The sequence below is a fragment of the Bos javanicus genome, chromosome X (assembly GCF_032452875.1).
Source record: "Bos javanicus breed banteng chromosome X, ARS-OSU_banteng_1.0, whole genome shotgun sequence".
Taxonomy (NCBI): Eukaryota; Metazoa; Chordata; class Mammalia; order Artiodactyla; family Bovidae; genus Bos; species Bos javanicus.
Window position 1 is genome coordinate 53,870,926 of NC_083897.1, and position 10,809 is coordinate 53,881,734.

Sequence of the window (10,809 nt, forward strand, 5' to 3'; positions counted from 1 at the left end):
TCACTGCTCACTTCCCAACACATTTACACACTGCCGCGCTGAGCAAGCATAAGGAAAAATGGCAGGGCCTGCCAAGGAAGCGTTGTCTCACGTGTGCACGAGGAATGGTGAGGTACAGGGTGGGCAAAAGGCACTCTCGGAGGGCCAGGCCAGGTCAGGAGATCCCTAACAAACGGCAAGAAATGACTACTACTATCCGGCCTGCATTTCACCCCCAAAACCTCAGTCTCTCTTGTCTCCTCTTTGTCTTCTCTTCCCCCGCCCCACTCCCAGGACAGGAAAAGGAGGGGATACTCACCATGGAAAAACTCTGCAGTGAAAATGAAGCAAAGCCTGAGAACCAAGGCAAGATGGAAAACAAAGAACAGCCACTGGATGCAGGAAAACCAGGAGCAGCTTGTACTAAGGAAGACAAGGAACCGTTAGAAAACAAGGGAAGAACAGATCACAAGGGAAAGACAGATGAGGAAGTATTAAAGGTTAAGGAAAGGCCAGAGAATGAGACAAAGCCAAAAGAAGAAAACCCAGAGAGCCAAGGAAAGCCAGTGAGTGAGGAAAAAGCAAAAGAAAGTAAAGCAGAGAGTGAGGAGAAGCCAGAGAGCGAGGGAAAGCCAGTGAGTGAGGGAAAACCAAAAGAAGACAAGCCAGCCAGGGATCCAAGGGAACCCAGGGCTGGCGGGAAGCGCCCAGCTGGGGAGGATGTACCAAGGAAGGCCAAAAGAAAAACCAACAAGGGGCTGGCTCAGTGTCTCAAGGAATACAAGGAGGCCATACATGATATGCATTTGAGCAATGAGGAGATGATAAGAGAATTTGATGAGATGGCCAGGGTAGAGGATGAGGTGAAGAAAACCAGACAGAAATTGGGGGGGTTTATGTGGATGCAAAAAAGTTTACAGGACCCCTTCCACCCAAGGGGTCCAAGGGAACTCAGGGGTGGCTGCAGGGCCCCACAGAGGGGCTTTGAAGACATTCCTTTTGTGTAGTGCATTGGCAGGCATTTACCAGGCCTTGTGCTTTATTTAACCTTATGCTAATCCTATACTTGAGGTGTCGCTCTGATTATTCAACTGCAGCCCTCTGTTTCAGTAGCAGATTTTCATCCATTGCATGGAAAAATGTTTATGGTGCATTGTAAAATTAAAAACAAAAATAGTTTTCAGAACCATATATATGGCATCAGTCCATTTTTGTAAAACTACAAAGATACTTTACTAGTGATCCATGTACAGGAAAAACTGAAAACTGTCTACTAAAAAATCAACAGCGGTTATCTGTGGGTGATTTTTTTTCTGTTTTTTGTTCATCTGTTTATATTCTCTTAAAAAAAACACAGATTACTTTTTATCATAGCAATATTGAAAGATAAAAAATAGGAAAGCAATATCAAGCAATTAAGTACTATTCGGTGAAGTGCCTTCTGAAGGCAGTGGAGCAACATAAAATTTGTGTTGCCAGGATGTGAACTGAGTAAGTGTCACATTACCTCTGGGACTCAAAGGTGCAAGAATCAACTTGGCAGTTATTACAGATCCATTTTTGTAAGGGAGACTCTTGGCATCTGTGAATTAGGGATAAAACTTGACTTCTAGGGCTGTGGAGAATATTCAATAAGATGCTGAGTATGTGAGCTGGTTCCCACCCTCTCCCCTGCACTAACAGGGCCAGAGCCCCAGCAGATGTTTTGGAGAGGGCTGAGGAGGTTTCAAGTGTGTGCAGGAATAAGTCCGGACAGCTGTGAGGTGGGTGGCCCTCTCCAGCTGGGGTAATGTCATGACTCTTGGCTGGTATGCCTCTGCTTGTGGGTACTGTACCCTCCTAAGGCTCCCACCACTGCGGATGGGCTGGAGACCGTGATGGTCTAAAGCAACACCGTGTCACAACTGAAAGGTGGAGAATTCTCTACAGTAGAGTTACCCTAACTCACCTGGGTAGCACCCGGTTGTCACTTGGGTCTTGCTATTTATAAAGTTCTGATAAAACATACCTTTCCAAGTATTTTGTTGGTTTGTGTGTGTTTCTGTGTACAGCCATCTGCACTGGATTTAGATACTGGAGATTGAACCAGGAGAAAAATCTGTGACCAGATGCTGTGCTATTCTCACCTGTTAATCTCATGTCTGCTGACGCTTTTTTCTTAGAAGTTGTCTCCTAGGAAATTCCTGTTAAACCCTGGCTTATCATTTCAGCAGACCCATCTACCTATGTGATTTTTTTCCCCTCTGTCTCTTCATTAGCCTTTTATTTGCTTATAGTGTTTCTTTAAATAAACGTTTAGGCCAGTTGTAGATTTACAGAATTATTACAATGATGCAGTTTCCATATACCCCATACCTGTTCTTAACATCTTTTTAGCTTGAAGCGTTCGTCACAATGAACCAATGTTGATAAATTATCATTAACCAAGATACATACTTTATTCAGAGTACCTCAGTTTTTCCCTAATGTCTTTTTTCTGTCCCAGGATCCCATCCAGGTCTTCATCTTACAATTAGTCATCATGTCTCCTTAGGCTCCTCTTGGCTGTGACAATTTCTCACACTTTCCCTCTTTCTTATGCCTTGACACTTGAGAAGCACTGGTCTGGTACTTTGATTAGTGTACCGCAGTTTCAGTTTGCTTGATTTTTCTCTTATGGTTAGACAGGTGTTAAGTGCTTTTTTGGGAAGAGGATCACACAGGCAAAATGGAATCATATAAAGGGTACATACTATCAATATTATCACTGTTTATGTTAATGTTGGTCACCTGGCTGAAGTAGTGTTCTCAGGATTCTACATGGTAAAGTTACTCTTTTATTTCTCCCTTTCTAGACTATACTCGTTGCAAGAAAATCACTCTGCACAGTCTACACTTAAAAGACTGCAGTGTTATGTTCAATCTTGTTGAAGATGGAGTATCTCCAACATTTATTTGGAATTCTGCATATTTGATTTCTCCCCATTTATTTAATACACTTTGGACTATAATACTACTACATATATTTTCATTGCTCAAATTTTTCCACTTTTGGCCATTGGAAGTTCTTTCAGTTGGCTCTTCCATCTATTTAACATACCCCCATCATTGTGTACATGTATGTGTGTGTTTATAAAACTTTGGTGCTATAAAATGGTCTAGTCATATTTTGCATATTTCCCGCCCAAATCCTAGAATCAACCATTTCTCCAAGGGACCCTGGTACCTTTGGTTGGTACTAAAAACCAAGATTTAGGTGTTAAGTGTACACCCTACCATTTGGATATCATCGCTTCTAGGCCCTTTCAGTTGATAAAGAAGATATATATGCATCTCTTTCTGTCTCTCTTCATATATATATGTGTGTGTGTGTGTGTGTGTGTACATATATATACATCTTTATATGTTTTAAAATATATAGAGAGAAAATTTTGTCTTTAATCTTAACAGACTCTACTCATTTCCAAAGTTACCTGTATCAGTGCCTTATTGCATCCCTTTCAGTGAAGTTGTTTCATGCATTTGTGATATACTTAGAGTCTTTTGTCATATTCTGCATTGTGGGAATGTTGTTATAAATGCACTTTTAAATATCAAATTCCAGTTGTTCATTGCTGTTATATAGGAAAGCAATTAAATTTATATATTAACTTATATCCTGTGATCTTGTGACCAGGAGTTTGTCAATGCTTTGGCATTTTCTACATAGACCATCATGTCATCTGCAAATAGAGATAAATTTATTTCCTCAGTTCTAATCTGCACACTTTTTATTTCCTTTTTTGTCTTAATGCACTAGCCAGGACTTCCAGTATGATATTCAGTAAGAGCAATGAGAAAGGACCTCCTTGCCCTGTTCCTGACACTCCAGGTGAAGTGTCTCCTTTTTCATCACTGAGTATAATGTTAGTTTCTTGTAGTCTTTGTTGTTCAGTCACCATGTAGATATTCTTTATCAAGTGGAAGAAGTTCCCCTCTACTCCCAGGTTGAAAACATTTATCATGAATGGTTGTTGGAGTCTGTCAAATACTTTTTCTGTATCAGATAATATCATTTAATTTTTTTTTTTTAGTCTGTTAACATGTAGTGGATTATATCAATTGATTTTCAAATGTTGAATCAACCTTGAACACCTGGAATAAATTTCAGTTGTTTGGCACATAACTTTTTATACATTATTAGATTCAGTTTTATAATACTTTGTTGAGGATTTGTGTCTGTATCCATTAGAGATATTGGTCTGTAGTTTTCCTTTCTCGTAGTATCTTTTATCTGGTTTTGGAATTGGGGTAATATTGGTCTCACAGAATGAGTCAGGTGTTCTCGACTTCAGTTTTATGGAAGAGATTGTGGAGAATTGGTATTATTTCTAACTTAAATGTTTGGGAGAATTCACTAGTGATTTCTAAATGTTTACTGGTGATCCTTAAATGTTTGGTAGAATTTGGTCCTAGTGATTTCTATCTTTGGAAGGTTATTAATTACTGATTCAATTTCTTTAATAGATACAGAACTATTCAGGCTATCTTTTTCCTCTTGTGTGAGTTTTAGGAGTTTGTATCTTTTGAGTAATTAGTCCATTTCATCTTAAGTTACCTAATTTGTAGGCATAGAGTTTCTCATAGTATTACTTCATTACCTCCTTAATGTCTATGGGATCAGGAATGATAACCCCACTTTCATTTCTGATATTGTTAATTTGAGTCTTTCTTGTTTTCTTGGTTACCCTCATAAGAGATTTAATAATTTTATCTTTTCAAAGAACCAACTTTTGGTTTTGTTGATCTCCTCTGTTGTTTTCCTGTTTTCACTTTCCTTTGATTTTGTCTCTAGTTATTTCTTTTTTCCTATTTGCTCTAGGGTTCGATCCCTGGGTTGGGAAGATACCCTGGAGAAGGGAAAGGCTACCCCCTCCAGTATTCTGGCCTGGAGAATTCCATGGACTATACAGTCCATGGGGTCACAAAGAGTCGGACATGACTGAGCAACTTTCACTTTCACTAGGCTGCCTACAGTGAGGGAGACCCGGGTTCGATCCCTGGGTCGGGAAGATCCCCTGGAGAAGAAAATGGCAACCCACTCCAGTACTCTTGCCTGGAAAATTCCATGGACAGAGGAGCCTGGTAGGCTGCAGTCTATGGGATCCCAAAGCGTTGGACACGACTGAGCGACTTCACAGGCTTAAATGACTCTTCTTTCTTTAGTTTCCTAAGAAGAAAGCATAGGTTATTGATGGGAGAACCTTCTTTTCCATATATGCGTTTAAGCTAGAAATTTCCCTTTAAGCATTGCTGTTGCTTTACCCCAGAAATTTTGATATGTTGTATTTTCATTTAGTTCAAAGCATTTTAAAATTTCTGTTGAGAATTCTTCTTTGACTCGTGTTATTTAGAAATGTGTTGCTTAATTTCCAAATAGTTGGGTTCGCCATCTATCCTATTATTGATTTCTAGTTTAATTCTACTGAGAGCATACTTTTATGATTTCTATTCTTTTAAATTTGTTAAGGTGGGTTTTATGGACTCTCTTGAGCTCATGTTCTATATGAGCTTGAATGTTGAATGGAATGTTCTATAAAGGCAAATTAAATCACGTTGATTAATAATGCTGTTCAGGTCGACTATGTATTAGGTGCTCAGTTAGGTGTCTGACTTTTTGTGATCCCATAGACTGTAGCCCATCAGGCTCCTCTTTTCGTGAAATTTTCCAGGCGAGAATACTGGAGAAGGTTGCCATTTCCTTCTCTGACTATATCCTTATTGATATTCTGCCTGCTTAATCTGTCAGTTACTGATTGAGGGCATTAAAGTTTGTAACTATAATAATAGATTTGTCTGTTTCTCCTTTCAGTTCTATCAGTTTTTGCTTCATATATTTTGACACTTTGTCATGTACATGTTTAGGATTATTATATGTTTTGCTCACAATTGATCCCTTTGTCATTATGTAGTGCCTCTTTCGGAGAAGGCAGTGGCACCCCACTCCAGTACTCCTGCCTAGAAAATCCCATGGACAGAGGAGCCTGGTAGGCTGCAGTCCATGGGGTCGCAAAGAGTCGGACATGACTGAGCAACTTCACTTTCACTTTTCACTTTCATGTATTGGAGAAGGAAATGGCAACCCACTCCAGTGTTCTTGCCTGGAGAATCCCAGGGACAGCGGAGCCTGGTGGGCTGCTTTCTATGGGATCGTGCAGAGTCAGACACGACTGAAGTGACTTAGCAGCAGCAGTGCCTCTTTTGATCTCTCATAATTTTCCTTGTTCTGCTTTGTCTGAAATTATGTAACTACTCCAGCTTTCTTTTTTTGTCCAGGTTTTTTTTTTTTTTTTATTAGTACAGATCTTTCTTGTTGCTTTACTTTTAACCTCTCACTCTTTATCAGGGCTTCCCTAATAGCTCAGTTGGTAAAGAATTCACCTGCAATGCAGGAGACCCCAGTTCAATTCCTGGGTTAGGAAGATCCCCTGTAGAAGGGATAGGCTACCCACTCCAGTATTCTTGGGCTTCCCTTGTGGCCCAGGTGGTAAAGAATCCACCTGTAATGCGGGTAAACCTAGGTTCGATCCCTGGGTTGGGAAGATCCCCGGAGAAGGGAAAGGCTACCCACTCCAGTATTCTGGCCTGGAAAATCCCATGGACTACAGTCCATGGGGTCTCAAAAGAGTTGGACATGACTGAGCAACTTTCACTTTCACTCACTCACTATATTTAAAGTGGGCTTCTTGTACACAGCATATAGTTGGTTTTTTTTAATTCACTCTGATAGTTTCAATCTTTAGTTGATGTATTTAGACCATTCATATTTAAAATGACTCAATATATTTGGATTTAGTATCAACCATGTTTATAACTGTTTTCTATTTGTTGCCAGAGGCTTCTTTTTCTGCCTTCTCTAGTTTATTTTTGCCTGTACCAGGTCTTAGTTAAGACATATGGGATCTTTCAGTTTAGTTGCAACATGTAGGATTTAGATCCCTGATCAAGGATCGAACCTATGTCCCCTGCATTGGGAGTGTGGAGTCTTAGCCACTGGACCACCAAGGAAGTCTGCCTTCTCTAGTTTTAATTATTTTACATGATTCCACTTGTCTTCTCTTAATGTATCGATTATATTTCTTTAAAAATTTTCAATGACTTTCCTCGAGTTTACATTTTTAAATAAGAACATTTTCAAATAACACTGTTCTGCTTCACTTATATGTAGTACAGTTACCTTAAGTGTTCATTATTCATTTCACTCATCCATTTCCTGCAATCACTTAATACACTGTTATTTTATTACTTTAGATAGAGAGTTGTCTTTTACATCAATTAAGAATAAGACAAAAGATTTCATTATACTTTCATTTATTGCATTTCCAATGCTCTTCCTTTATGTAGATCTGAGCTGCAGGCCTGCACCATTTTTCTGCTGCCTGAAGAAAATCTTTTAACATTTCCTGAAGGAAAGGTTTGCTGATGCTGAATTCCATCAGTTTTTGTTTGTCTGAGAAAGTCTTTATTTCTCCTCCACATTTGAAGGATTATTATACTGGACATAGAATTTTAGGTTAGTTTTTTTTTCTTTCAACATTTTAAATATTTACAGTTATAGAGACAGGAGTGTTAACACTGAAATGGAAGGTATTTTTTTAATTTCTTCTTGTAGTTCTGTCAGATTTATTTATTTTGAGGTCTGTTTAATAAATGCATACAAATTTTAAATATCATTAAGTGATGCTTATGTCTTGTAATGCTTTTTGCTTTAAAGTCTATTTTGTTATTAATTTAACTATAATGGCTTTCTTTTGGTTAGTGTTTTCATGTTATTTTTCCCCTATGCTTTTACTTTCAGTCTTTATGTATCTTTATATTTCAGATATGTCTTTTGTAAATAGTATATAGTTGGGTTTTTCCAGTCCAAAAATCTTTGTTTTTTAATTGCTTCATGTAAACCATTTACATTAATGTACTTACTGCTATTAATACTGGATATAACCATTGCACCACATTCCTTCTCTTATACCCCATCTGGTTTATGTTAGTTTTTTCTTCCTGAGGATTGGTTATTTTCTTATTTTTGCCCCTCTATTAGCTTAGAAGTTTTACTTTCTTACTCTTCCTTAATAGTTATCCAGTAATTATAGCATATAGTCTTGACTTACTAAAGGCTAACATTAATTTATACTTATACATACTCTTTAGATAATGCCAGAACTTTAAATGCTTTTACTCTAGTCCTCTTGACTCCTGTGTTGTCAATATGAATTAACAAGATAATATTATTTTATATAGTATTGATTTAAATTTATAGATAGATATTTAGCCTTGTAATTGCTTTCTTTTCCTTCCTTCATCCCCAGTCTTCCATCTGAGATCATTTTCCTGTTATCTGAAAAATGCCCCATAGAATTGAGTATTTCCTTTGGCTTCTGACTGCTGCTAGAAACTCTTTGTTTTGGTTTATTTATAAAGCTTTTATTTTGCCTTCATTTTTGAAGGGTATTTTTGCTGGTTATTTTCTTGGTTGGTATTTACTTTCTTTCAAGATACTAAAGATGTCACTTCACCATCTTCATGCTTTCATCATTGCTGTTGCAAAGCCAGTAATTAGCCTAAGTTTTGTTCTTTTTGAGGCATATTCTATCTTTTTAGCTATTTTTATGATTTTCTCTTTGTCTTGAATTCTCTGTAAATTCACTATTATGTATTCTATGCACAGGCTTCTTTTTATTTATCCTGCTTGGGATTTGTTAGACTTCTTGGATCTATGGATCAATATCTTTCATCAGTTTTGAAAAATCCTCAGCCATTAAATCTTCAAAGATTGCCTCTGAACAGTTCCATTTCTCTTTTCCTTTTGGAATTCCAATTGAACATGTATTAGACCTTATCCTACTGTCTTGTCTGTATTTTCCATATTTTTGACCACCTGTGCAGCCTTACAGATAATTTCATCTGAATATAATTTCTAGTTATTTAATTCTCTTGAGTTGCATCTAATCTGCTGTTAAAAGCCATCCACTGAGTTTCTAATTTCAGCTTTGTTATTTTTCAGTTTTGGAGTTTTCTTTTTTCCCTACTTTTTTTTGGTTTTATGGTTCCATGTTGAAATTTTCAAGATTGGATTTTATTTATCTGAATACACTGAGCATTGTGGTTTTGTTGTTCAGTCACTCAGTCATGTCTGACTCTTTGAAACCCTATGGACTGCAGCATGCCAGGCTTTCCTGCCCTTTACTATCTCCCAGAGTTTGCTCAAACTCATGTCCATTGAGTTCATGATGCCAGGCACTGTGGTTTAGTAGTCTGTATCTGATAATTTGAATAATTCAAAGCTAATGTATCTGCTTCTGTTGTCTCTTGTCTATAGTGCTTCTTATCTATGATGTCTCTTTTCTTTGTTTTTCTGGTTATCTTTGTGTATGGGCATTGTACTTAAATAGCTGTTTGTTGGAATAATTTGAGGCTGAGGATGATGGAATCTTTCTCCAAAGAAGATTTTGTTTGCACTGGTTAGGCCCATAAGGATACTTCTGTCTAAAACCACCATAATCTATATTCAAAAATTAAACTTTACTAGTCCACCTAGACGGAGAAGGCAATGCACCCCACTCCAGTACTCTTGCCTGGAAAATCCTATGGATGGAGGAGCCTGGTAGGCTGCAGTCCATGGGGTTGCCAAGAGTTGGATACGACTGAGCGACTTCACATTCACTTTTCACTTTCATGCATTGGAGAAGGAAATGGCACCATACTCCAGTGTTCTTGCCTGGAGAATCCCAGAGACGGGGGAGCCTGGTGGGCTGCTGTCTATGGGGTCACACAGAGTCGGACACGACTGAAGTGACTTAGCAGTAGCAGTCCACCTAGATGTTGCAAAGCCAAGCTAAAAGACTTTGTGAGGGCTAGTTTATTTCCAGTTTATAATTACCCTTAAAGTGAAACATCTGGAGTTCCTAGGAAACTCCTTCCCTTTTAATAAAACTTGGACTTTGAGTTTTGTTATTCTAGTGCTTTGAGTCTTCTAAAGCTTCAGTTCATTTAACACTGGTTTATTCCTTAACCTTTACTCCTTAACCATAGATGCCCTTAAGAAAAATACAGTTAACCTTAGAGTACTAAAAGAAAATGGGGAATTCCTCTTTGACCTCATGTAGGAAAAGAGTTTTTAACTATGAGTCAAAAATCTAGATGCAATAAAAGACAAATCTGATAAATATGACTATTTTTTAATGCATGGCAGAAATACATCATAAAAAAATAAAGCAACTAACAAGTTGGAAGTAAATATTTGCAACTTTTATAATAAAGGCCTAATATAATGTATAAAGAACACTTGAAAAGTGTGAAGGAGCAATAACCCAATAGAAGAATGTGGAAAAGGGACTTCCCTGGAGGTTCAGTGGCTAAGACTCCGCACTCCGAATGCAGGGGGCCCAGGTGTGATCCCTGGTCAGGGAACTAGATCCCACATGCCACAACTAAATATCCCACATGCTGCAACTAAGACATGGTGTGGCCAAATGAATAAAAAATAAATATTTTTTTTAAAAAAAGAAAAATATGTGGAAAAGACATGAACAGACAATTCACAATGATATTTAATTTGCTATTAAACAGAAATGCAAAATAAAATGCCATGGATATACTACTACTCACTTATCAGTGAAAATTAAAAAGTATGTCATATTATGTTGAAAACTGGGGAAATAAGCACTTACCTTTATTTTTGGTGGGAAAGCAAAAATGAGTCTGAGATTCAGGGGAGGGAATAACCTGGATATGTAGATCTGGGAATCTGTGTTTACGGAAAACGGACAGAGTCAGGGAGAGAGAACACATGGACTGAGAAGAGCTGAGGCTCAG

At 37.8% G+C, this 10,809-nt stretch overlaps 1 protein-coding gene across 1 annotated transcript; it reads left to right on the forward strand.

Moving 5' to 3' along the window:
- Positions 1 to 299: 299 nt before the first annotated feature.
- On the forward strand, positions 300 to 1,273 carry TCEAL4 (transcription elongation factor A like 4). Its single transcript, XM_061409274.1, has one exon. It carries the CDS (start codon positions 300 to 302, stop codon positions 984 to 986), a length of 687 nt encoding a protein of 228 aa, XP_061265258.1. The 3' UTR covers positions 987 to 1,273.
- The last annotated feature ends 9,536 nt before the right edge of the window (positions 1,274 to 10,809 follow it).

What these genes read in the sequence shown, in the direction of transcription:
- TCEAL4 (XM_061409274.1), top strand. Translation starts at nt 300, where the DNA reads ATGGAAAAACTCTGCAGTGAAAATGAAGCAAAGCCTGAGAACCAAGGC.